Here is a 27,126-nt window from a genome sequence, read left to right on the forward strand (position 1 = left end):
TTTTTGAGACAGGGTCTCTCCAGTTCAGGCTGGGCTTGAGCCCACTTTGTAGCCCAGGCTGGTCTCAAACTCTCAGTGATCCTTCCGCCTCAGCCTCCTGAGAGCTGGGATTACAGGCGTGTGCCACTGCGCCCTGCTGAGACTTATTTATCATGTATACAATCTGCCAAATATTTTTAGCAGCAGGTGAATCAAACTAAAAGACAATGGACATTCTGTGAAAGGGAGTAAGAATTGTAGTTGTGAAGGCCCCTGACTTTGGTTGTTTACAAAGTTCAATCCTATTTATTGTGATCCTTCCTATGTTCTTCATCTGTATACTCAGAAGGTTCTTCCCCAAGTTTCAGGGGTCTGCCTACATGACCGTATTTCTCTTGAAAGTGTATTTCCCATTCTCGACACTGTCCATCTGTACTGCATTCAAATCTTAGAGGTCATCATATTATCTAAGTGGACCCTTATCCGGGCAAAATGTTGCTAATCATCCGGAGGCATCTCTGTCAGCAGATATTCCACATGGCCCCGCGGGGCCATAGAACCTGCTGTCTTTGGTCACGTCGGGCCGTAGAACTTGTTGCCTTTAGTCACATCGAAGACTTTCCCATTGACCGCGAGCAGGCTGCACGGGTGCGGGACCCCTCATACTGGTGCACCTGTTCCAAGCCGAAGTGGCGCTTCTTCAGGCGCTGCAGGGACGCCGCGGGGCTTCTTCTCGCAGGTACCCCTCCAGCAGCACCCGCACCACCCACTCCAGCCTCCCACTGCTGCGGCTGTCGCTGCTCCATCTTGCTGCCACTCCCCAGGGTGCCTGGCTTCAGTCCCCATCACCTGCTGCTATCAGTGCCTGCCAGCGCCTTCCTAATCAGCTGGTTCTTTTTTTTTTTTTTTCTTTTTGAGGCAGGTTCTGGGTATGCAGTTCAGGCTGACCTTGAACTCACTATGTAGCCTAGGCTGGCCTCAGACTCAATGATCCTCCTGCCTCAGCCTCCTGAGTGCTGAGATTACAGGAATGCGCCACAATCATCTGGTTTTGAGAAGGGCACCGAGACAATTCAGTAGGGGAAGAATATCTTTCTCAGTGAATGGTGCTAAAAGGAACAGGATAGCCACCAGAAAAGGACGATTTAAACACTTACTTCACACCATATACAAAAAGTGAGTTCAAACTGAATCAAAGACCTGAATATATGAGTTGAAACTATAAAACTCTTACAAGAAAACATAGGGATGATGGGGCCAGGCATGAGGGAGGAGGATTGCCATGAATTTGAGGCCAGTATGGGCTACATAGTGAGTTCAAGGCCAGCCTAAACTACATAGTGAGACCCTGTCTTAAATATATATATATATATATATATATATATATATATATATATAATGTGTGTGTGTGTGTAAATGTTTGTGTCCTCAGATTTATCATGTTTCTCCTACTTATAAGTGATGTCAGAAACCTGAGCAACAAAAGAAAAAATAAGTTGGATTTAATCAAAGTTAAAACTTGTGCTTCAAAGGACACCATTAAATAAGAGAAAATAGTAGCAAATCGTGTATCTGAAAAGCAACATTTTATCTAAAACTTTAAAAATTCCTATAGCTTAGCAATAAGAAAGGAAGTAATCCGATTAAAAAGTAGACAAGGAGTCTGAATAGACACGTCTTCGTGATGCTCACTGTCATTAGTTATCAGGGAAATGCAAATCGAAAACACAGTGAGAACTTCACCACGATGAGAGCTGATCACCGGGATGGCTAGAAGCGCAGAGTCAGATAGTGTTGGCAAGCGTATGAAGAAACAGCCACTTTGAAAAGCACTTTGGCAGTTCCACAGACAGTTAAATTTAGAGTTACGTATGCCCTAGCAATTCTACCCATAGATTTTTACCCAGGAGAAATTACCACATCTACAGAGGAACTTGTATGTGAATACAGTATTTATAGTAGCAGTATTCACAACAGCCAAAAGTGGAAACAGATGTCCATTAACTGATGAATGGATACACAAAATGTGGTATATCAGTACAGTGGAATACTACATGAAGTATCAATACATCTACCATGTATGAATTTGAAAACGTAGTGAAATAACCAGTTGCAAAAAAAACCCCCCACGTATTGTATCTTTCCATTTATATGCAAGTCTAGAATAGGGGGATATTTGCAGAGACAGACTGGAGATTAGTGGTTGCTGAGGGCTGGGAAAAGTGGTAGGAGCATAAGATGAAAAGGAAAGCATAAGAGATTCTTTTTTTAGGTGATGAGAATGTTCTCAAATTGACTGGTAATGGTTGTGCACATGCTAAAAATATATTGCATGTACAGTTTAAGTAGGTGAATTTTAAGGTATGTGAATTACATCTCAACAAAACACCCCCCCACCTTTTTTAGACAGGGTCTTGCTGTGTAGTTCAAGTTAGTCTTGAATTCACTATGTAGCCCAGGTCTGCCTTCAACTCATGGTGATCCTCCTGCCTCTGCCTCCAGGTGCTGGGATCACAGGTGTGTGCTACCAAGCCTGGTTTTGTTTTTGTTTTTGTTTTTGATTTTTTTTGAGACAGGGTCTTTCGGTAGTCCAGGCAGGTTTTGAACTCACTATGTAGCCCAGGCTGGCCATGATTTGAAACAATCCTCCTACCTCAGCCTCTCAAGTGCTAGAATTATAGGCCTTTGCTGTTATGCCTGGCTTTTAACACAGCTGCTCTTAAAAAGCAACCTTAGATGAAATGTGGGAGCTGGGAGTGTAGTTCAGTGGTAGAGCGCTTGTCTAGTATGTGTGAAGTCCTGGGTTCAATCCCAAACATGGCAAAACAAGAGGAAGACAGATGTAAATAGAGCACATCACTGTGCTCCAGTACAACTTTCTGGGCACAGAAATTTGAATTTCATGTAAATTTCACGCGAGGACTCCCCCCTCCCCATTTGGAGACAGGGTCTCATTTTGTAATTCAGGCTGGCCTTGAACTGGTCATCTCTCTGCCTCATCCAACTGAACGCTAGAATTACAGGCATGCAGCACCGTATCTGGCTAAGAACACCTTTTAGCCATTAAAAAATGTTAAAATGTTTCTTAGCTCTCATACTGCACAAGAGTAGGTGACAGATTGAGTGTGTCCTGTGGGCTGCAGTTCATTGAGCTCTGATCTAAGTTCATATCTGATAAATATTGTAAGGGGGTAGGAGAGACTGGCCTGTAGGAAAAGGGATTTTTGTGTGGCATTTCTTCAGGCATAATTTTGCCAGGAAAACCTTTCTCTTTTTCTTTCTTAAAAATAGTCCCCAGACCTAAGAATAATGGACAATACCGTATTATCAGCTAGAGCAGGGTTTCTAAATTTTGGCACGGCTGGCATTTTGGGTGGATAATATGTTGCTGTGGTTTATGGTTCTGTGCATTAAGGATTTTTAGCAAGATCTGTGGCCTCTTCCCACCCAATCACAGTACCATCCCACTACCTTGCACCAGTTGGTGCAACAATCCAAAATGCCTATACTATAGTCCCAGCACTCTGGGAGGCTGAGTCAGGAAGACTGTAGGTAGTGTGAACCCAATCTGGGCACCTTAGCGACTTAGTGAGAACCTGCTCAAAATTTTAAAAAAGTCTTCGGACATTGTCTAATGTCCCTGGTGGGGCGCCCTTCCCGCTCGTCTGTCTTTTCCTCTTGTTTCTCCCACACATGGAGAACCACTGAGCTTTCAGAAGGGATAACAGTAGTGACCATCACAGAAGCAGGGTGGTACAGTGCAAAGTTCAGTGAACTTTAATGTGCACTGATATGATGTGGGGATCTTGGTATACCAGCATTTTTGTTGTTGTTGTTACTGGCAATCGAACTCAGGACCTTGCGCTTGCCAAGCAGGCACTCGTGCCACTGAGCTACATCCCTAGCCCCCGGATCTTGGTAAAGTGTGGGTTCTGATGCAGTAGTTCTGTGGTGGGATGGAGAGCTTGCATGTCTAACAGAACCCTCGGGTGATACCAACGCCACGGGTCCAGGAACCACACTCTGAGAGGCAGAATAGTAGTCGGAAGTACGTGGACTTTGTTTTTATTTACAGTGCTAGGGACCAAACCTAGGGCTTTGAATATACTAAGCACAGGCTGAACAATTGAGCTGTACTGGAGTCCTAGTGCATGGGCTTTGAAATAAGACAGATCTAGACTTGGTTTTCAACTACACTATTTCTTTCTTGAACATGATATTTAAATTCTCTGGACCTCAGTTTCCACATCTATAAAATGGGATTGGCAGTACTGACCCTGCACAGTTGGTATAAGGATTTGTGGAATGCCTAGTCCCTGGCAGAAAGGGATAGTTAGAAGTAACTATAATTGGCCTAAGGTAGGAGGCTTGGGTCACCTTGGGCTCTGCCCTCTTGTGACTTGTCAAGTCTTTTCATCTTCCTGAGCTTCAAATTTCACTGGCAACACAATATTTGTAAGTGATATTTGAATATTCTGTTAAAAGTAATAGTAGTTTGATTTTTATTTACTTTTTTTTTTTTTTGAGACAGAGTCTCACTGTGTAGTCCAGGTGGGCCTTGAACTCACTATGTAGCACAGGCTAGCCTTGAACTCCTGGCAATCCTCCTGCCTCAGCCTCCTGAAGGTTGGGATTTTAGCCATGCCCAGCAATAGTATTTTTGATTACGATGATGGGAAATCAGAGATGCAATTAGTCTTCCTCTCCTGCCCTGCTGTACATTAACTGGGCAAGGTGCTGATGCAAAGAGATAGCAGATGCATTTTGAAAAAAGGAAGATCTGATATTTGTGAAATTCATGGCTTTAGTTTGGAGTCTTTAAAAAATTTTTTTTGGCTTTCTTAAGACAGGGTCTCTCTATGCAGTTCAGGCTAGCCTTGAACTCATAGTGATCTTCCTGCCTCAGCCTAGAGTGTTGAGATTATAGGTGTGTGCCACCACACCTGGCTTGTGGCTTCATTAAGGTGAAATGTTGGTGGCTTGCCGAGGAAGACTCAGTTTCAGAGCCAGTGGTGGTTAGCGTAGGGGTCATGTTATTTTATGGTAATAAGTTCAGGCTTCCGCTGCAGAGATGGAGAAAAATCTCTTTCTTGCACGACTTGCTGCATTGCACAATTGGCTTGATGCTTTGGAAGATTTTTCCACTTGAAAGATTTGATATTTGTCATCTTGAGAAAGTGGGTGCTGAATGTAATTTGCCAGGAGGTTAAACGGTTGTGTTATTTCTTATCTAGGCTGGAGTTTTACTCTAATAATTCAATCTATCACTGAGAAGAGCCAGATATGAAAAATTTCTCAAAATTGAGTTGTGGGAGATTTGAATACCATTTTATACTGGAAACAGTGCCTTCTCCTGTTGGTTGACATCCTAAATGTTTTCACGTAGGATTGTGATCAGACCGAATGCCAGCATTACAGGTCAGTCCAGCATGTAAGTGGATGTAAATTGTCCATAACAGAAGGAACGTTCAAAAGGGGGAAACAGGAAGAACAGCTCTGGTATTTTCAGTAAGATCTGAACTCTTAGACTCCCTACATTTAGGCATATGATCCCCTTTGAGGATGTCAACTCCAGAAGGGTAGTGTGCTTTATTCCTTCCTTCCTTCCTTCCTTCCTCCCTTCCTTCCTTCCTTCCTTCCTTCCTTCTTTCCTTCCTTCTTCCCTTCCTTCCTTCCTTCTTCCCTTCCTTCCTTCCTTCTTTTCTTCCTTCCTTCCTTGCCGCCCTCCCTCCCTCCGTCCCTCCCTAACTCCTTTCTTTCTCTCTGGGTTGTTTTTAAGACAAGGTCTCCCAGTGTAGTTCAGGATGACCTTAAACTCACTATGTAGCCCAGGCTGGCCTCAAGCTCATGGTGATCCTCCTGCCTCAGCTTCCCAAGTACTGAGATTATAGGCATGTGCCACTACACCTGGCTTTCTCTCTCTCTCTTTTTGGCGGTACTGGTGATTGAACCGAGGGCTTTGTATGTGCTAGGCAAGCACTCTACTACTGAGCCAAGTCCTGCCCCGACCTTACTTATTTCTTTGTTTAAATTTTGAGACAGAGTTCCACTAAGTTGGCAAGCCCTGCCTCAGTCTTCTGAGTAGCTGGGGTTATAGGCATGTACCATCACACCCTAAAGGCTTCTGCTCTTATTATAGAAGAAAGGCTTTCACCTCCCTCTGTACTGCGTAAATCCCATGGGTTTAAGCCACACCCGCAGATAGCATGGTTACCACTGCCCAGGTCTTGGACACGGACGGGTGGGGCGAACAGCGAGCATGTGCGAGCTTGTGAAGAGCATGGCGAAGGAAGCAGGATGTGAGCTGGCCAGTGCTGCTGTCTTCTGCCCGCTGTCTTATGGGAGGAAGGGCTGGGAGCAGTGTGTGCCAGGTACATGCTCAGTGCTTTAAATGCGTGGTCTTGTTTGATAGAGCACAGATGCATTGGTTGATTTACTCAAGAAATATTTACCAGGGAAAAGAAAAAGAAAAAAATATTCACTGGGCTGGGGGTGTGGTCCAGTGTTAGAGCTCTTGCCTAGCATGTGCAAGGCCCTGAGTTCCATCCCTAGTACCTCAGTAAAGGAAGGAAAGGAGGAAGGAAAGAAGGGAGTGAGGGGGGAATAAGGAAGGAAGGAAAGAAAGAAAGAGAGAGAAAGAAAGAGAAAGAAAGAGAGAGAGAAGGAAGGAAGAAAAAAATTATTTGCCGTTGTTCCCCCATTACCTTGGACGTAGGTACTGTGGTTGATTTTATTTTGGGCGTGGGGGCCACGGGAAATGGAGGCTCTGACAGAGTAAGTAGCTGTTGGAGCCGAGCACGATGGCACACAGCTGTAATCCCAGCTACCCAGGAGGCTGAGGCAGTATGATTGCAAGTTTGAGGCCAGCCCACACAATTTCGCAAGACCCTGTCTCAATGTAAAGAATAAAAAGACCTCGAAATGTAGCTCAGTGATAGAACACATGTGAGTTTGATCCCTAGTACTGCCAAAAAAAAAAAAAAAAAAGAAAGAAAGAAAAAAAAAGAAAGAAGAAAGTGTCAAAGGATAAATGGGAGTGTCCACCTTCTGTTTTGAAAGAAAGCCGAGCACAGGGACTGGTAGGTTATGAGAGACTAGGCGGGCACGTCATTTACAGTCAGCCATGTACCGCATAGCGATATTTAGGTCAGTGATGGACTGCATCTTCTATGGTCCTATAAACTTGTAATGGAACTGAGAATTCCTATGCCTAGTATTTTTTCTGTACCTTTTCTATTTTTAAATAAGCTTAGTTACACAAATACCGATGCACTGCACAACCTAGAGGTTGTGACTATGCCTACAGCATTCAGTTCAGTACCATGCTATATATAGGTTTGTAACCTAGAGCCATAGATCATAGGTATGGAGTAGGCTACCCCGTCTAGGTTTGTGTGTGTGCCCGCTCTGATGTTCCCAGGGTGATGAAATCACGCAGTGCCCTTTTTCACAGAACATATCTTTGCCTTAAGAGATGCACGACTGCAATTCGACAACAAAGAAGTAGGGCCTACAGTAGCTTAGTTGAACCTCACAAGGAAGCTTTCAAGTAAGTTGGTCAAGTCTTAGTCTGGGTTCCTTCCTTGTTAGGGACGCAGAGGCAGCCCAACCTACAGATTGTGACTATGCACTTCGGGGGTCAAGCCCTGGAGTTGCCTCTGACGAGCTGAGCAACCTCGGATGAGTTCTTTCACCTCTCACATAGCTCTAGTTTCCTCATCTGTAAAGTGGGGATTGTAATGATTCCTGTTATATCATATTGGTACAGGGATTGGAGTTGAGTTAGCATTAGTGAAGCAATTAGAATAGTACCTGGCCCAAGGTAAGAGCCTTATAGGGATATACAGGTTTGTACATACAGGTACATGAAAGGAAACCAGTCCACACTTGATCCTAGCCAAAAGGCCGAGAAGTGATAGGGCCCTGTTGTCCTGGTTGCCCTTTCCTGAAAGTGTCGCTGTTTCACACTGCCACACCTGGTCCGGACTGCCTTTCCCACCAGTCCCCTGGCATGGATGGACTCACTCTCGCCCTGGGCGGTGCTCTGTGGTTTGCTCCTTTTTGTGCCGAGGTCACACAGCTGTGTGGGGCTGAGATTTGAACTCAGGACACCTGTCTTTCAGGGCCACCCCTCTTTCCACCGTGCTGTGCCACCAAAATAGGAAGTTCAAAGTAGGAAAGGAAAGAAAATGTTCTTTGAGGGGAAGTGTCAGTTTTTGATAAACAGGAAAAATAAGGTAGAAATAAGAGAACTGTCAAAGGACTTCCTAATTCAACAGCTCTTTGTCAGTGGCCTTGTTTTATTTATTGTACTTGCTGTAAGATACCATCTCAGAACCATTTTGTGAACTTGCCAGTAGGCTTAAACTTTAGCAGGGTAAAAGACGTGACTAACAGTTCCTGCTGCCTTGCCTACATGTCTAGTTCGTTGTTTTTTTAATTGCGCGCATGCTTTCATAAGTGAATCTTTCTCACTTGCCCATAGTCTCTTTGGAATGGCTTCCCTTTGAGCCTAAAATAAAGCCTACGGTGCAAATTAAATATTTTCTCATTGCACATTTCACGTGCTTTATGGTCAGGATGGTCTCCCCGTGTTCTACCTGGTGTCTCCTCACAGCATTTGGTGTGTCCGCGGAGATAGCAGTTGGTTAATATATATACTTTGAGACTCGTGTAAGGTTGTTTTGAAGAGTTTCTGCATCTGTTCAGATGACACTGTTTCATTTTCTTTAACTTTTTAGAAGTGCCTCCCCCATTCAGTTTTGGAATGGCCCACTTTTTTTTTTTTTTTTTTTGAGACAGGGTCTCATTATGCAGTTCAGGCTGGCCTTGAACTCACTGTGTAGTCCAGGCTGGTCTCAACTCACAGCAATCATCCTGCCCCAGCCTCCTGAGTGCTGGGATTACAGGCATGCACCACCACACCTGTTGTAGCAGCCCACATTTAAGGCATTGCAACGTACAGAAAGATAAAGAGAGGAAAGAGGATGATAAGAGATAATAAGCGAGAGATACACACACATACACACACACACATCAAACAAGGGTGTGTTATTATTGAGAGAGAAGTAGGAATCACCATGTGGGGGTGGGAATGCTGTAGCTGGAGGGGTGTTTGAACTGGTAGGTTCAGGCTGATGTTGGGGAGCTATAAAGGCCAGGTTAAGGAGCTTATATTTTTCAAATACAGCAGGGAACTTGGAGGTTTTTTACTAGGGGCATGATTTTTAAAGTGGTCAGCATGCAGAATAATTTGAGGGTGGGGAAAGTGTGGAAAGAGAGAGCCCAGCTAAAAGACAAGTGCCTTGAGGGCGGGGACGTGGCTCAGTGAATAGCATGTGCCTAGCATGCACAAGAAGGAAATGAAGCAGACAAGTGCTTTGGGCAGGGTATTGAACTGAAATCCTAATGGGAGCTGGGTGCTGTCGTGTGAACTGGTAGTTGCAGGTACTTGGGAGGATCACTTGAGGCCTGGAGTTTGTGGCCAACCTGGATAACATAGTGACACCCTGTCTCTTAAAAAAAAAAATTCTTTTTTTGCCAGGTGTGCTGGTGCATGCCTGTAATCCTAGCACTTGGGAAACTGAGGCAGGAGGATTGCCATGAGTTCGAGACCAGCCTGGGCTACATAGTGAGTTCAAGGCCAGCCTGAACTGCATAGTGAAACCCTGTCTTGGGGCTGGGGATTTAGCTCAGCGGCAAAGCGCCTGCCTGGCAAGCGCAAGGTCGTGAGTTCGGTTCCCGGTACTGGAGAAAAACCAAAAAAAAAACCAAAAAAAAAACAAAAAAAAACCAACCCTGTCTCAAAAAACAAAAAACAGAAAGTAAAATAATCTGATCTTTTTTTTAAAAAAGAACCCTAATACCAGTGGAACCAGCTGGGGACTGGGACAAAACTAGGCCGATGTAAGGGCTAGTGAATCTGGGAATCAGGGTCTTTTGTGACCAAGAATGGGCAGGCCAAAACTCAGAGGGACAGAGTTCTGGGGGCAAGCCTGGAGGGTTGGGCTCAGGTCAGTGGACTTTTTCTTGTCTGGTACCCATGCAGTCAGGGTGTCACTTCTGTAAATCCAATGAAAGCTCTAAACTGGGGTCTGAACACCCAGCTGCTAGGCAGAATTCCTCTGTGTTACTTTGGGCATGCCATTTCTTTCCTTGGCCTGAGTTCTTTATCTGAAAAATGAGATAAACTTGATTTCAAAAGTCTTCAGCTTCAACATCCTGAGGTGATCCATGCACAAAGAACCTTGTGTACTCTTCTGTATATCCTAGTTTCCTTCTTAGGAGGAAGTCATCTCAGGATTTGAGCATGGAGGTGTGAGAAAAATCTGCCAAAGGGCAGAGAGACTATTGTTTAGGAATAAGAACTAGAGTCCTGATGGAAGGAATGGGTGATTTGGCCTGGAAAAAGCCCCACCATTCCCATCTGTTCCCCAAACGATCTTGAATTTAACTCTTTTTAAACCTCAGTTGCCCCATCTGTGAAATGGGGAGAACAATATAGTATTTTTCTTACAGGGTTGCTTGCAACATGAATGAGGTGCCTCTTTGCAGACACTGGGTCCTCTACCTGACCCCTAGTAAGCATTGGTAAATGTTAGCTTCTGTGCTTTTCTGTTATTGTGGGGCTGTAGGAACAAGGAGGAAAAATCTCATAGTAGAGGCAGTATGAATTTTCTTCATTAATCATCTCCTCCATTTTCTTTGAACCTTTGTTGTTGTTGTTGTCTTGCTACCAGGAATAGAACTCAGGACCTTGCGCTTGCCAGGCAGGTGCTGTGCCGCTGAGCTATCTCACTGGCCCTGTGTTGTTGCTGTTTAGAGATAGGGTCTCCATATGTAGTTCAGGCTGGCCTTGAACTCACTGTGTAACCCAGCCTGGCCTTGAGGCAATCCTCCTGCCTCAGCCTCCTAAGTGCTGGGATTATAGGCGTGCACCCACCATGCCCAGCTTTTTGAACCTTCTTCAAGTTATCCATGCCTTTTTAATTGTAAACCCCCAAACTCTAACTTGCCTGATTTAAAGAGTTTATGGCATATCCTGTGAAGGATCTTCTCTTTTGTAATGTGTAATATACCTTGATCTCTATTCGGCTTGGTGTCCCCTGTGGTAGCAGGATTCTTTTCTGCCATAGTTATTTATCCTCCTTCTTGAGTCACGGTGTGTCATTTTGGCATGCCTTCTTCTTCTTCTTCTTTTTTTTTTTTTTTTGCTATGTCTTTTTTCTTTTTGATGACATCGCTAATTATTCATGCTCGTTTTGCATTCCTGTCCAAGAACACTTTGGGTGCTTGTTTATTTTTAATTTTGCAAGTTAAAGCATTTGAGGTTTTAAAAACTCAGCACTGAGTTTTCTCAGAACTGCTAATCGTTAGCCTGCTGGTGATGAGGTTTCTCTGATTTGTTACAGGGCGAAGTGTTCTACCTTACAGCCTGTGCTTTGTAGAATTTAGATCATAAATCCACATGTTTTAGGACATTTTTAGCCACAAAAAGTTATTACTAAACGGCTAATTTGAAAGGGAAAAGTCTTTAATCGAACCTGTACAGTCAGTGCTGAGATTCAAGGCACTTGGCCCAGTTTAGCATCACTGTTGCACCACTAGGTGGCGGCAGAGCACATAATTTCCAAGGACACAGGGCCTTTCCCACTTGCTGCTTTTCCACTGTTCTTTGCTTCTTTGCCAAATTTGGACCTAGCTTTGGAAAAGTCACAGAAACTCTCTGTTAGTGAGTTGTGTTGCTTATGATCTTCCCATCCACATTCCCAGTTTTAATCTCTTAGCTAGTTTCAGTAGTTTGGCTAGTTAAACTTATTTCAACTGGTCTGTGGTTTTAAATCCCCCAACAGTGCATTTACCCACCACTCTACTCTTACTGACTTTGGGACTGAATTGGTCTCAGAAATATGTTGGAAGAAAAGTCTATGCAGCCCACAGTAATTCTCATTCATCTACAGAAATTTTTACCAGCCCTGCTCATTTTTAGGGGAGAGGGTCTTTTTAAGACAGGGTTTCATTATGGAGTTCAAGATGGTTTTAAACTCACTATGTAACCTAGACTGGCCTTGAACTCACAATGATCCTCCTGCTTCAGCCTCCTAAGTGCTGAGATTACAGGAATATGCCACCAGGCCTGGCTGCAGCCCTACTCATACCTATACCTTCCAGTGTTGTCATGGTGTCATATCACTGCTGATTGTGAAATGCAATTGGAATATTAAGCTACAAACAGAAACAAAATGTTTAATTTTTTTTTTTCAGGCTAGTGTCGGTATTACATAAGTGAGTTTGCATAAAAGGATGATGCTCTGGTTTTACTGTGGTGGGAAATTTTTTTTTAATGGTGCTGGGAATCAAATGCAGGACTTCATCCATTTTAAGCACATGCTCTACTACTGAGCTACACTTATACCCTCCGCCCTATTGGGAGCTTTTGGAAGAAATTCATTCTTACATATAAACTACAGTTTTTGCAGTGTCAGGATAGATACAGTAAGTTGGATACTACTTGTCATGGTTGTCTTTCACAATCTGCTAGTTTTGCCTGATGTTTGGGCAGTTAGAATTTAGCGTTATGTCTTGTCCGCACTGAACTTACTGTGTTTCCTATTCATAGCTCTCTGCAGAATTTTTATTTTCAGTATTTTGAACCTTCGTAATGACTGATAATTGCTGATTATCAGCAGTATGCTCAATGCTCAGAACTTCTATTTTTCAGCAGCACTACACTTACCATTTTTGTCACATTGGATAGGTCATTATTAAGCAGTCAGCCCTTGATTATGAGGAATAAGGTTCATGATAGTAAAATCTGAGTAAGGGCAAAGAATGTAGAAACCACATATAAATGAAACGTTAAGTGTCATTTCTATCCTTAATAGTGATTAAGATACAGAATGGACTGAAGGATTAGCAGAAAATCATTATAGCAATGAAAAAAGTACTACATGGTTTATACAAAAGCATCTCGAGCTCGTGGACCCAGAGGGTGCATGTGTCTTGAAAGAGCACTTGATGACTGTAGAAGTGGTGACCCAGAGAGGCGAAGCGACTTACCCGACACAGCAGGTTTGGGTGTTTTATAGCTATTTGACCAGGCTGTGATTGCTCTCATGTTGTGAGCTAAATTCCACAGCTGCAGATTGTCTTCTTTGCTTTTGAGGGGATTGTTTTGCTCTTCTAGCACCATGATCATATTGTTTCTTTTTACTGTGTCATCTGTCAGCCGACTTCAAAGCAAGTGCATCTTCTTTCTTCGTAGCATCATTACATGTGGGGATTGCCCAGGGCACAGGTGATTCACGGATAAAGACTGAGGCCTCGTTGAGCTGTGTGGTTCCTTTAAGTCATAGACTTGCGCGTGGTGGGTGGAGGAAGTCAGGCTCCAGATCTCCGCCCTGGGTACACTGCTGATCCTGTAACTGCTCTCTGTGTTGTCGGTGGCAAAGATGCCAGAAATTACAAACATAAGGACTTCTCTGCTCCTAAAAAACTGTAACTTCATTTTGTTTTGAAAGACTGAAGATGTATCAGAGTTTAAAATCTCCATTTTGTGGCTTCCAAGATGCTCTGGTTTGTTTCTTACTAGTCTTTTTTGTTCGGTGGAAAATTTTCTTCTTTATTTCTTTGAGGTTTAGATTTCTTTGCCAAGGTATTTTTAGAGAGAGGAAATCAGTATGTGTCACCAAAAGGGGAAAATATATACCTTAAGGCCTAGTTATGTAATTAGAATTTTAATAAGGAGTGTCATAAATTCTTGCTTCATTGAAATGATTACTTACAAGTCTGTTCTACTCAGTAACCTCATCTGGTTATTATCATCATTATCATCAACATCACCAGCCAACCACAAGCATTTATGGAGTGTCCACAGATTATACAGCACTTGCTTGGGTTTTAGGAGACATACGTGAGTGAGTGAGTGTGTGTGTGTGTGTGTGTGTGTGTGTGTGTGTGTGTCTGTGTGTCTGTTAGCCCTTCCATTCCAGGAGTTTGTGATCTGCAGAGCTGGAGGAGAGAAAGGAATCTTAGGGAAAGACATATTTCTCATTTTTCCTTATATGTGAAGTACATTCTAGCTTGTACATGATAATGGGGGTGAGGAGGGTAAGGAGGCAAGCAGAGAGTCTCAGAAAGGTTGGTTACAGATAAATGGGCACGTGTAGGTTTGCTGGCTTACAGGTACACATGGAATTGTAGTAAGGCAGAGTAATTGGTTAAAGGAGGGAGCAGGCAATTGGTGAATAGCTTTGAAACCAGTAATTCAAATAGATTTGATGCAAGAACGGAGATGATTTTAGTTAATTATGGGAGAAACTGACAGGGCAAGAGATTGGAGTTGGGACTTTTTGCAGAGGTGGTTTCAGGTTTGAATCTTGCCCAGATTTTGATAAGGGAATAGGATTCAGGGTTGCCAGAGTAGAAAAAAACAATTTTCTCTGTCTCTCTCTCTCCCTCTCTCTCTCTCTCTCTCTCTCTCTGTCTCTGTCTCTCTCGATATGATTTTGTTTCTATTTGGAGGATCCCTTTCTCCCTCATGTTGAGAAATAATGCATGTGTGTAGGAGTGCTGTATCTTTTAATTGAAAAAGGAAATGGTGGGATGGTTTCCCAGTTTAAACTCCTGAGACAGAACAACCTGCTTTTGTGGCATGGGGAAAACACATCCTTAGCCAAAGAATGTTGCTTTTACACCTGTATCACCACACTTTTAAACTCTTCTTAGATTAATCAGAAGAGCTTTTAATGGAATTCATTATTCATGTACTACACAGCAAAATCATTTATGTAACTTTTGTGGGGGTAGAAGGGGATGTTGGGTATCAAACCCAGCCCTTGTGCATACTAGGCAAATGCTCTACCGCTGACCTACATCCCCACCCCTTGTGTTTACATTGTGTTTACCTTGTTTTTTGTTTGTTTGTTTGTCTTTTTGAGACAGGGTCTCACTATGCAGTTCACCTGGCCTTGAGCTCACTTTGTAGCCCAGGTTGGGCTCGAAAGAAAGGATCCTCCTGCCTCAGCCTCCCAAGTGCTGAGATTGCAGGCGTGTACCACCACGCCTGGCTACCTTGTAAATTGAAGTATTTGACATCTGGTTTTTCAGAACAGACAAATAAAAGTTGTATTTGGGTTTGGGTCTTTACATGTACGTCTTAAATCCTCCAGTCTTCTATCAATTTGATCTCATAGGCTATAACTACAGAAGTCAATTATGGATAAACATTGAGTGGGGAAGTCATAGTCACTTTGGTTTTCTATTTCTGAAATAATGGCGAACACGTGGCACATGCCCCGAGCCCAGGCAGGCACAGTGCCTTATGTTGCTCTGTCTCCAAGGGAGTTAACCTTTCGACAGTTTTTATGGCAAATGCTAAGGCAGCTTGTGCGCTAATTAGAAGAAACTGATAAGCAAATGCCGGATTTGTCAGCTCTCTTTCATCCTCTGTGGAATAGGCAGTCAGTCAAATAGCATTGCTTGTGTGGCTGGTAATCAAGCCCCCCCTTTATGCAACAGAATATTGCCTCCCTCTTAGCATTTTCCAGATGTGAGTCAGCTCAGTAAAGCCCAAGCTTCTCTGTGGGTATTAATTCTTAGGGATTTCACATGTGGCATCCAAATTGGCTTCACTTTCTTCAAGAGAACTGACCTTGTCTAGCTGTGGCTTTCTCTAACGTGTGGTCGGTTCCGTCCTCACCCTGAACTGTGGTATCCGTGAGTACTGTGCGGGAGGTTTGATTGTCAGTGGCTGCTGTGGCCCAAAGAAATGGATAAATGCAGGGTGAAGCCTGCCAAAGCAAAAAACAAGTGGCAGTTTCAGACTGAGTGGAAGCCTGGCCGACTCTAAGATGGCTGTCCGTACAAGTTATTCATAAGATGTCTCTGCTTAATAGACCCCAATCAGCCCTGCAGGTTATTGGTGCCGTTTGCTTCCTATAACAGAAAAGTGCTGCATTCTAGCTGCGTTCCTGCTGAGGAGGGTAAGTGCTTAGTGCTATTTACTTAAAACATTCTAGGTTGATAAATGACAAGTACTTCACTCTGGGTAAAGCTCGTAAATCCAGCCCCTACAAAAAATAACAAGCTGACAGCACTTAGTCCTGTTTATAAAGTTCATACACATCTGTCTTTGATACAGGCGCAAGTATATATCTATGAAATTGCACTGCAGCCTGTTAAAATAACAGGAAAGCACAACTACCAAGCCAACCAGCACGGTATTGTGGACGCCCTCCTTCTATCCCCTGTACGCGAAGGGCATCTTGAGGACAAACCTGCAGAGGGGGCTTTCTGCAGAGCAGAGTCCAGAGTTATGCACCTTCCTTCCTCTCTTCTCTCTAATCCACCTTTGTTGCTCCATCCCTGTCTCTTTCTCTCTGCAAAATGAACATCTGCCCCTTAACCATCTTCCCCTTCGCTAGGCTGAGGCGAGGCAGGAGGCTGCAGTGGGTGCAAAACACTTGAGCACTTTGGCCAGGACAAAGAGCTGGTTTAAACCCACACTTCAACAGAACTAGGAACAGCTCTATTCTTTTGCAACTTGGCGAGGAAAAATGATAAGCTGTAACAAAGAGGTCTGTAAATACTGGGAATGCGGGGCCTGAAAGACTTACATGCCATAGGGTGTCAGAAAAGGGACTGAAAAAAAAAATATTACAGCACTGGAGATTGAATTCCAGGTCTTGAGTTCTACTGCTGAGGCCCATCTTCAGCCCAGAAAAGGGAATGTGTTAACATGCAGACAAACAAGAGACTTACCCCCTCACCCTAGCTTCTCCACGCCCTGCAGTACTATCGCAGGGTGCATCCCTGCTCTGATCCCTGCTCTGATCCAGTACCTGAACTGTCTGGTTCCTGATCATTCAGAAGTGTCACACGCACCGGGTGAAGCTGCATATTCAGTACTGCATTGAACATTCCGTACTGCAGATTGGATAATTATGCTGTTTGTCAGATACTAGTAAAGTGCAAAGAACATTCCTTCACTTTGCAACAGCTTGGACCTAAGCGGAAGACGTGCTGTTCCCTCCGGCTCGCGTGACCTTCCTTTCCTGAGGCCCTTCTCCATGGCCCAACTACTGCCTGGCTTCTGAGACCTGGCAGCGTCACTCAGTGGAGCCCCTTGCCCAGCAAGTCCTCTGGGCCTGAGCTGTGTTCCCATGTTCTGTGAGCACTTACCAGGTTCATTTTCATCATCCACTTACCTGTCTTTCCTGTCAGACGCGAACAGGGACGTGTCTGGTCCTGAATTCGTCATTTATCTCCCGTGCTGAGCACAATGACTAGGATGTAGTGGATGCTCAATAAATGTTTGTCAAATGAGTGATTGTGTGGTGAGCTCTGTGAGAATTGATGGTGCCCTTTTCGATCTGTCATCCATCACCCCTGGTGTGAAGCAGGGCTGGGAGGCTTTAAACAGTGCCAGTTGAGAATCCAGAGAGAGGAAGCGCGGTGAGAATTAACAATAACTACCCCTTATTGAGCCTTCATTACTCTGGGCTGAGCCCTGGCTTAGTCTTTTTAAATGTATTAATGCACTTAATCCTCAGATCAATCTGCTAAGACAGGTTCTGTTTATTTGCCCTGTTGCAAAGCACACGGAAGTTCAATAACTTGCCCAAGGTCATGCAGTGACAGTGCTGAGATTCATCCCAGTAGTAGGTAACTATCACTTATCGATGCCTTTTAGACTAGTTCCTGGAAAGAATTAAGCCCTGATGTCCTGAGCCATTCATCTTACATAAAGATTTAACTTACTGCCTATCTATACTGGTGTTAGTTATGTGCTATCCTTGGGAGACTGGAGGAAATAGTCGCTAGATAACGTCCCATGATTTGTAGTTCAGGTGTGAGAGGTGAGGTTGTAAGACAGTTGACAAAGAGTTGGGCTTAGCCGGGCATGGTAACGCACGCCTGCCTGCAATCCCAGCACTCCGGAGGATGAGGCAGGAGGATTGTTGTTTGAGACCAGTCTGGGCTACAAAGTGAACTCAAAGCCAGCCTGAACTGCATAGTAAGACCCTGTCTCAAAAAAGACAAAAAGGAAGAAAAAAGAAAGAAGAATTGGGTTAAGTGATACACTTGGTCTTTTTTGAAACAGCAGGATTCTTCAGTATTTTGCAACAAAGCCCTGTACCAGTGTTATTTCCTGTAAGATAAATGTAAACTCTAAACTCTTCTTTGCCTCTAGACCTTTGCATGCACTATTCCCTGTGCCTGGAACACACTTCTCTGCTGGCTCTCCTTTCTCCAAGCCCAGTCTTACTTGACTTCTCTTTCTCACCATGGGTCAGTATTGATGTCATTTTCTGATCCTCCTGAGTAGGGAGATTCCCTTCCCAGGGCTCCCTAAAGCCACTTGATGTCCTGTCGTGTGCCTCGCAAGTGTTGTATTGCTGAAACCACAGCTAGAGTTGATTGTATGTGTGGGCTCTGCTAGACCTGTGAGAGTGGAACCCAGCTCTTCCTCTCCGTTTACCCAGGCACCTTGGCTGGTGGTCGGACAGTGTGCGTTCACTAAATATTTGTGGAAGGGGTGGATGTATGGGGGCTGGTTTTACTCCCAGCCTGTGAGCCTCGAGGTCTTGAAGTAACCCAGTCGGTTATGTCGGACAGCTACTGTTTGCCTCGTCTTGTGCGCACATACTCACCGGGCACTGTGGGGAACAGGAAGATGACTAAGGCTGCTCCTCGTCAGAGGTACTTACAGTCCAGGGAGACCTTCAGAGAACAGTGAGTCACTTCACAGCATCTGCACGCTGCGGCAGACCAGGGATAAAACAGAAGATGAGCTTGGCTCCACCCGCAACCGGAGACCTCCCTTCCGCTGGGTCCTGACAAGCCCCTGGAGCATCTGTGACCACAGAGAAGTAGAAACCCAAATCAGAAAGACCTAACAGGTCTCGGACATTTGGGCAAGGGCATGTTGAAAAGTACGGCGTCATACAGATAATATGTTGAAGTTAGATTTAGCCAAAGAGAAATCTTCTTATTTGCTCAAAGGCAGAATATTTTATTTTATGGTTATTTTGGGGGAGACGGGGTCTCACCATGTTGCCTAGGCTGATCTCGAATTCCTGGGCTCAAGTGATCCTTCTGCCTCAGCCCAGAACATTTTATTTTATAAATGGAGGGCCTTAAATCAAATATATTTAGGGCATCTCTATCTGGTTTCCTTGGGCAACTTAATGTATGTTGTCTAAAGCTTGGGGCCGTGGATATAGCTCAGTGGCACAGCACTTGAGTTTGAGCCCCAGTACTAAAAAATAAAAAACAAAACAAAACCAAAAAACACACTTCATTGCTCATCTGCTTCCCACAAACATGCTGCTTCTCCTGTATTCCATCTCTGTGTTAGTGGAACTGCTTGGTGGTTAAGGTAGAAGCACAGGTGTCCTTCTTGATTCTCTCTCTTCCATCCCCATTCAGGCACCAGCTTTATGACCACTTCCTTTTCATTTCCCAGCCTGTCTTCTGTCCCTCTCGTCCTCTTTGCTATGGCTGGAATGACTTCCCAGCCTTGTTTGTTTGTTTGGTCTTTTTGAGACAGGGTCTCACTATGCAGTTCAGGCTGGCCTCGAACTCACAACAATCCTCCTGCCTCGGCCTCCTTAGTGCTAGGATTACAGGCGTGTGCCACCACTCCCGGCCTGTTTGTTTGTTTAGAGACAGACTGTGGTCTGTAGCTCAGGCTAGTTTTGAACTGACTTCATAGACCAGGCTGCCCTGAAACTTTCAACAATCCTCCTGCAAGTGCTGGGATAGTCCTACACCACCACACCTGGCTTCTTTTTCTTTTTCTCTTTATTTGAGACAGGGTTTTGTTAAATTGCCTAGGCTGGCCTGGAACTTGTGATCCTCCTGCCTTAGCCTCTGGAGTAGCTGAGATTACAGGCCTGTGTCACCGTATCCAGTGTGCACTTCTTAATCTAGGCTCCTTTCTGCCTACTCATTCTAAGCCTGTCACTCCTCTGTGTAAGAGTTCTCACAGCACCTGTGACTTTTGGGTTGAAAGTGAGCCTGTGGTCCAGCAGTGAGCGCCCTTCCCACTATGCGCCCCTCCTGAGTCCAGCTGACAGTTTTCAGCCCTGCAAGATGACTTGTGGTTCCCTGTAGAGATCATGACTTTTTGAAAGATGTATTTCCTCCCCGCTCGTTATTGAGCTCTTACTTGTTCTTACAGCCCTTCTCTGACTCAAGTTCTTTCCTGTTTGTCCTAGGGGCACCCTGCTTCCATCATTTTGTAGCCTCTGTGTCTGACACTCACTGGCACACAGGGTGTGCTCTGCACACACAAGCACACTGCAGCGTATGCTCTGCAGTACTTGTTGACAGAAAAAATGAGAGGTAACAGGCTTTAATTAATGTGGAGCGATAAATGAGCCATATTGGACTCTTCTGAGAATGGGTCTTGTTTTATTTTATTTATTTATTTATTTATTTTGTCTTTTTGAGACAGGGTCTTGTTATGCAGTTCAGACTGGCCTTGAACTCACTTTGTAGCCCAGGCTGCTCTCGAACTTGCAAAGATCCTCCTGCCTCAGCCTCCTGAGGGCTGGGATTACAGGCGTGCACCACCACGCCTGGCTGGGTCTTGTTTTAGACACTGGTCACCTGCTGGAAATGGTGGACAGCAAGAAAAGATGACCACAAAGCAGGGAAAGAGGCACTCAAGGGGCTGGGAGTTGCCTGCCTTGGATCATCATGCTGAAGACCAGTGGTGCTTTGGCCGGCTGCTGAATCTGTGACTCAGTTTCCCTATTTGTACAGAAGGGACATGAGTCTATAATAGGTAACTATTCAGGCTCATGTCCAACTCTGACAGTGAGCATCTTCTTTGCACTAAAGTTAAAAATCTAAGTAGGAAGAAGACTCCTAAGTAGGGCATTCTGAAGTGCAGTGAGAATTCTTTCCCTCCTCCTCATTTTATTGCAAGCTCCATGGGGGGAAAGACATTGTCTTTCAGCATTCAACAAAGATAGTTTGCATTTTAAAAATGAAGTAGAAAAGAATACAGGAAAACTACATTAATACAATATTATGTTTGAGGATTCCAATTCCCAAGCCTGGAAATCCACTCATCATTCCCTTGGCAGCCTTCCTTCCGCGCACCACCCATCCCCTTTGTAAGCTGCCCCTTTGTGCCAGCGCACGGCCTGGCCGTGGCCTGCAGTTCTGGGAGCCTGGGAGTCATTACCTGATCCTCCTGGCCCTTGAGTGTTTTAACTCCTCCAAGTTAATGCCTGTTCTTTAGTGGTACATTATCTTCTAGCAAGGTAGGCATTTATAATTTATAGACTGTGTGCTGGCTTAAAATAGAGACAAGAGGATAATCAGCATCCTGAAGCTTCCAGTTTTCCAAAATAACATTTCTTCAGCAAAGTCAGCCTGCAGGAATTAAAACTTGCCGTAAATTAAAAAACCCTTTGTCCAGTTGTCAGAGAGAGAGAAGCGGGCAGGTCTGTTATTCCACTTTATGAAAGGGGGACCAACTTTTAAAAATAAAACTCATTATTTTGTTTATTTTATTCTACTCAAAATAACCTCTAAAGCTTCTAGTCTTTGTGGTTAGTATTCCAGGGGTCCCATGGTAGTTAGAGAGAGGATGGCCAGAGTTCACAGGACAGACAGGATAAATGCCCCAGGGGGGCAGAAGCCAGCAGGTGCCTCAACCCCTTGTCTGCTGTGCCCTGCTACCTGGATTGCTGACTTTGCCAACACAGAGAAGGGATGTCTCTCCAGGTGAAGGCCTCAGAGATCACATTCATTTACATCTATTAAAAATAGAAGGTCTACTTGAAAACTCACGCATAGAGTCAAGTCAGTCACATATCAGAGGTCTAACTTATTTTTCCCTCTTGCTTTGTTTTTGTCTCTTCGAGACAGGGTCTCACTATGATGCAGTTCACACTGGCCTTGAGCTCACTTTGTAGCCCAGGCAGGCCTCGAACTCGCAACGATCCTCCTGCCTCAGCCTCTCGCGTGCTGGGATTACAGGCGTGCCCCACCATGCCTGGCTCCCTCTTGCTTTTATAACACTTTTTTAAATCTTACATTTTTTTGCCCATTTCTTTTCCTTATGTATCTTCAGTGTGCCTTGGGTGGAGACATCTCTTTCCCTCTTTCTTCTTTCCCCTTCACTTTGAACCCAAGGCTTCATATATGCTAGGCAAGCACTCCACCACTGAGCTATATTCCCACCCTTCAGCTTTAAATTTTTTTTAAAAATTTAATTTTTATTTTTATTAATATGTGTTCCTAGTACCTAATGTTTACATTCATCTTAGGGAGTATGTGCTTGTACTTAATTCTTTGGGCATAGGCATATGTACTTAATTCTTAATTCTTTTTTTTCTGCTTTCTCTTTCTTCCATCTCTAGATTCCTTTTCTCATTTGCCAAAGAGTGATCCATTTTCCTGTTGTCTTTTATTTTTATTTTTAAATTTTTTTATCTTTTATTTTTAAAATTACTTCTACTTTGGGTTTCTCATGTAACAAAAGTTATATGAAACTTAAGCTTGTGTCTGATTTCTTTCACTTAACATTATGGTCTCTAGGAGCTTCCATTCTCCTACAAATGACTTAAATGTATCCTTTACCCCACTCCCCTTTTAACTTGTTGTTATTTTGAGACAGGCCTTTGCTAAGTTGCCTAGCCTGGCCTCAAACTTGTGATCTTCCTGTCTAAAACTCCTGAGTAGCTGAGATTAGAGGCATGTACTACCATGCCTGGCTGCGCGGACATTTCTAATGAGAGCAGAAGAACAGGGGCTTCCCCAGTCTCATTTCTTCCCGTGTCTGGTGACCTTGCATTTGAATCTCAAGATTACTCTTACTGTGACCTTGGTTTCTGTGATGTGCCTTATTGCTCATAACTGTACCCAAGTGTATATTCCAGTGTCCCTCTGATACTTGGGGAGGGTTGGGGTTGGGAGGGGGCGGGCAGTAGTTGGGGTAGTGTGGGAAGAGCCTGAGTGATTTAAGGGGGAAGCCTCTAGGTGGCAACATTTGCTAAGCTGCGGTGCATCCTCTTCCTCTAATAAGATGTTGAACTTGCTTTTCCAGCTAAGATTAAATAGCTGAGAAAACAGTTTAGCAGCCATTGCTTCAGGTCCTTTAAAAGTGAGACTATAGGACAGATACAGCACAGTATATTGATGTCTGCTTCTCACTTGCATTTGGATACTGAGTTTGAAATTGCTCTGTGTGTGTGTGGCGGGGCGTGAATTGCTTCCCTTTGGCCCAGTTACGCGTCTGTGATAGGAGACACCTCTGATTGGACTGTCTGGTTTCTCATGGTTCTTTTTTTTCTTGGTTTATAATTTTGATTATAACTTCTCCTATATTTAAAAAAAACCTTACTAAAACCAGTCTTTAAGTTAAAAAAAGAAAGAAAACCACAAAGCTAGCTTTTTATCAAAAGGCAGAGTCATGATTCAAAAAAAAAAACAAAACAAAAGAATATCAACAAAATCTCAAAGGCGTTTGTGTTGGTGAAGCTGGTCATCTCCCTGGGTTAAATCAAGAGGCTTCGCTCTCCTAAATGAGGATGCTTATTTACCAGGTTTCCTAAATTAGAAGCTTTGGGGATATTAAGATTTGTAAGGAGCTGTCCAAGGGAGGTATTGTGTATGCTCTGCAGTGATTAAGCCATTAAGCTCTAATTGGTATTTTCCTACTCGTGGTTTGGTGTGGGAAGCTTTAAAATTATTTAGGAATTCAGCGCTCATCAGCCATCTTAGTATCAGTAGAGAGTGAGGAGGCAGTTTTGCGGGCGAGCGGATTATGCTTTTTTGCTCATAACATCGTTCTCTGTTGGTTGGTACATTACAGATGAAGTGGAAAGGGAAGGACCTGTTTGACTTGGTGTGTCGGACTCTGGGGCTGCGAGAAACCTGGTTCTTTGGACTGCAGTACACAATCAAGGACACCGTGGCCTGGCTCAAGATGGACAAGAAGGTTGGACTGGAGTTGTGTGAAACCGGCGGGGCAGGCGTGCGCTTTCCATCCCCCTCCCGCGCCAGCACACACCTAGCTTATTTGCTCATCACGGCAGCGTGGTAGGGAGGGTGGAAAGTTCCTCTGTCAAATCACGCAGAAAGCTGGTCCTGGAGCTGCTGCAGAGTTTTGTGCTCCTCACAGGTTTTCCTGGGCAAGCACAACTCACCAGTGTTAAACCCTTGCCACCCCTGACTTCTTCACCCATTTTGCTTCTGGTTTTATGCCCTTCAGTTTACTGACCAGCAGTCAGTCTTTATGGTTAAAAATGACTATTATCTTTTTTGGGGGGTTGATACCAGGAATTGAACTCAGGACCTCACGCTTGCCAGGCACACGCTGCACCCCTGGGCTATACCCCTGGCCCTGGGGCTTATGTTCTTTAGGGAATTTTTTTAGAAGTCTCTTTGAGAGCACCGTGGCCCAACTTGAATCAGTCATTAATGTGATCTAAGGAATAAAATGTGTGAGTGCCTGTGGTGAGGGGACAATGCCCATTCGGTCCTCAGGATTCTCTGGGGTTTCAGAGGCCCGTGAAGTCTGGGCTCCTGATCATCTTAATGTGCCTGGGAAATGGGTGTTGTCTAGAGGAGCCACCCTGCGTATGGGCTTCCATGTTCACAGAGACATGCTTACCTATTTACCTGCCCACCTAAGCATGAAGACATTTGGGGAGCAGGGCCATGAATTTTTATTAGCCACTCTGAAAAACACTTGAATTGCAAAGTAAGTGAATGTCTAACTCTTACCCAAACGATACCCCCTGCAATTGCCCACCTAATACCACGGTATTATCTACTGGATGGCATGACGAATAGTGACAGGAGGTGTCTCTTGCAAGTGTGACTCTAAGCTGAAATGTTCACATTGTGTTCACATGTATACATGCTAATCTCAGTCTTCATGTTGGAGTCCCTGCTGGTTGTAATTTCAAATGGTAATTCCCAGTGATCACCAACCTCTCAGCGCCGCGGAGTGGCAGTCGCAACAAGGGTGTCCTAGATTGGGATTATTTTTAATCTCCTGAGTACTCTTCAGCCCCAGGAATTAGACAGGAGCATGGAAAGTTATGTATCAAAGACAGAAAAACTTTGTTATCGTTTTATGATTCTCAGCAAAGTGAATTTTAAATCCTACCTGAGTGTTGGCCAAATGAGTATTAGATTGGGGGCATCAGGAGACGTAGACCCTGCTGCTCAAAGGAAATAAATTGTGACACATGTTAATGGAGCTTGGTAGCCTGTCACATGGCATGTTTATGTCCTGAAATGAAATTCACTCTGGAGAGCAGATGGTTCAAGCTTTTCAGGGGGTGGGTGGAATTGTTAGGAGATTAAAGGCAGTGGTTTTACTGACTGCACTGCAGGCATTTTGTGAGGCATCGCTGGAGGGTCCTAGAAACAAAGGTTACCCAGTGCACACGGTTCACTTCTGTTGCTCAGTTAAAATCTAGACAATGTCACAAAGATGTAGTTCCTACTCTCAGCTGTATTCCAGTTGGACCTACGCATTAGAGGTGGGCAGCAAGGATAAAGAATAAAGGAAGATTCTACTACTTCAGAGAAAAATCTTAAAAACTCTTCAATCTTCCAACAAAGGGTAGTGCCCAAGACTTTTGAGTTATACATTCTAGTTTTTAACTATTTTTGTGTCCTTGAGATCATTTGTGCCTTCTCCTTAGCTCTGCCTAACCCCGTGGGGATATTGATTGATTTGCTTGAGAAACCCTACATGAAGTGGATATTACCTCTTATTATGGATGGCTCTGAATGCTTCCAAGTGTAGAATCACAGCCTCTGGGAAATGTGAGAAAAGTAACGAGGAAAAAATTTTATACCTTCCCTGCAAAAGGTTTTTTGCTGCTAGCACACAAGGAAGAAAGGCCAATCCAGTGTGTGTGTCTTTTGCTCTACAATTCCACAGGTGCTGGACCATGATGTCTCAAAGGAAGAACCAGTCACCTTTCACTTCCTGGCCAAATTTTATCCTGAGAATGCCGAGGAGGAGCTGGTTCAGGAGAGCACACAACATTTATTCTTCTTGCAGGTATACCAACCTATGCTACCCTTCAAATTCTGAGAGAACCTGCCCAGGCACAGTTGCAGAGGCAGCGTGGGTGAACCTGGTGGTGTTGACCACAAACACTTCCACTTTGCAGAAAAGGTCTGCTTCTAGGTAGTCTGTCCCTTTGATTCTGTAATGGAAAAAAAAACAACCTTCAGAATAGAACTGAACCTGAGCCATGGGAATTGGTGTCAGATGCCAGGTGTGGTGACTCACACCTATAATCCTTGCATCACTTTTAAGACAAAAGATGTTGATGTAGAGGTATTTTTCTGAACTAACCCTCGGTATTCAGGTATAATTGCAGTGTTGGCACTTTGCAGTAAATAATTGGGCTGGGGTTGCAGTTTGGCACTAGGTCTCTGAAAGGTTTGCCATTACTGATCTAGGAAAACAGGGAGGAAAATTTTTTTTTTTTTTTTTGTCTTTTTGAGACAGGGTCTCCCCATGCAGTTCAGGCTGGCCTCGGGGCCCAGGCTGGCCTCGAACTCACAGCAGTCCTCCTGCTTCAGCCTCCTAAGTGCTGGGATTACAGGCATACACCACCACACCCAGCTCAGGAGGAGAATGGAAACTTTTGTCAGTTTTGCTTATGTGCTTACTGCTTGGTCAGAGCACTTCTCCAGTTTGGTGGCTAGGTGTGCTGATTGACACCACGGCTGCTTATGTGCCCAAAGGTGCTCCCTGTCAGTGATATATAAAAGATTGCAGCAGGGTCATTAACTACATGATTTCTCAGAAGTAGGTATGTAATCTGTCAACAGAGGCTTCATAATTAATTTCGAACCTCAGTATATCTTGTTCAGTAAATATTAAGAGAAATGCAGTAAGATCCCCTAAATAATTTCTTTTACAAAATAGACCAACACATTTATATAAACATAATGGCAATATATATATTTCTTTCCAAAATTTTCATGTCAAAGGGTAGCCCTTTCGATTTTTGTATGGTACGGTTTCTTTTTTGTTCCTTTGAAAAGAAGCCAGGGGATTTGAAAGTTGCATTGCTTCAAAACGCGTCAGGTTTCATTTTCACTGGAAGAATGTCAAATCAGCTTTAAAACCTGGGAAGAGTTTTTGTG

General features: G+C 44.1%; 1 protein-coding gene and 1 pseudogene across 3 annotated transcripts in view; one reads left to right on the forward strand and one right to left on the reverse strand.

Moving 5' to 3' along the window:
* Nucleotides 1-27,126, forward strand: part of Nf2 (neurofibromin 2 (merlin)) — an 87,866-nt gene that overhangs the window by 8,382 nt on the left and 52,358 nt on the right. For all 3 annotated transcript variants that reach the window (XM_005396218.2, XM_005396217.2, XM_005396216.2), the window contains exons 2-3: nucleotides 23,816-23,941; nucleotides 25,904-26,026. In XM_005396218.2, coding sequence (XP_005396275.1) covers nucleotides 23,816-23,941; nucleotides 25,904-26,026 — 249 coding nt within the window. The remainder of the gene's footprint in view (nucleotides 1-23,815; nucleotides 23,942-25,903; nucleotides 26,027-27,126) is intronic.
* LOC106149856 lies at nucleotides 176-828 on the reverse strand (annotated as a pseudogene).

Source organism: Chinchilla lanigera, unplaced genomic scaffold, assembly GCF_000276665.1.
Source record: "Chinchilla lanigera isolate Chin_1 unplaced genomic scaffold, ChiLan1.0 scaffold00054, whole genome shotgun sequence".
Classification (NCBI taxonomy): Eukaryota; Metazoa; Chordata; class Mammalia; order Rodentia; family Chinchillidae; genus Chinchilla; species Chinchilla lanigera.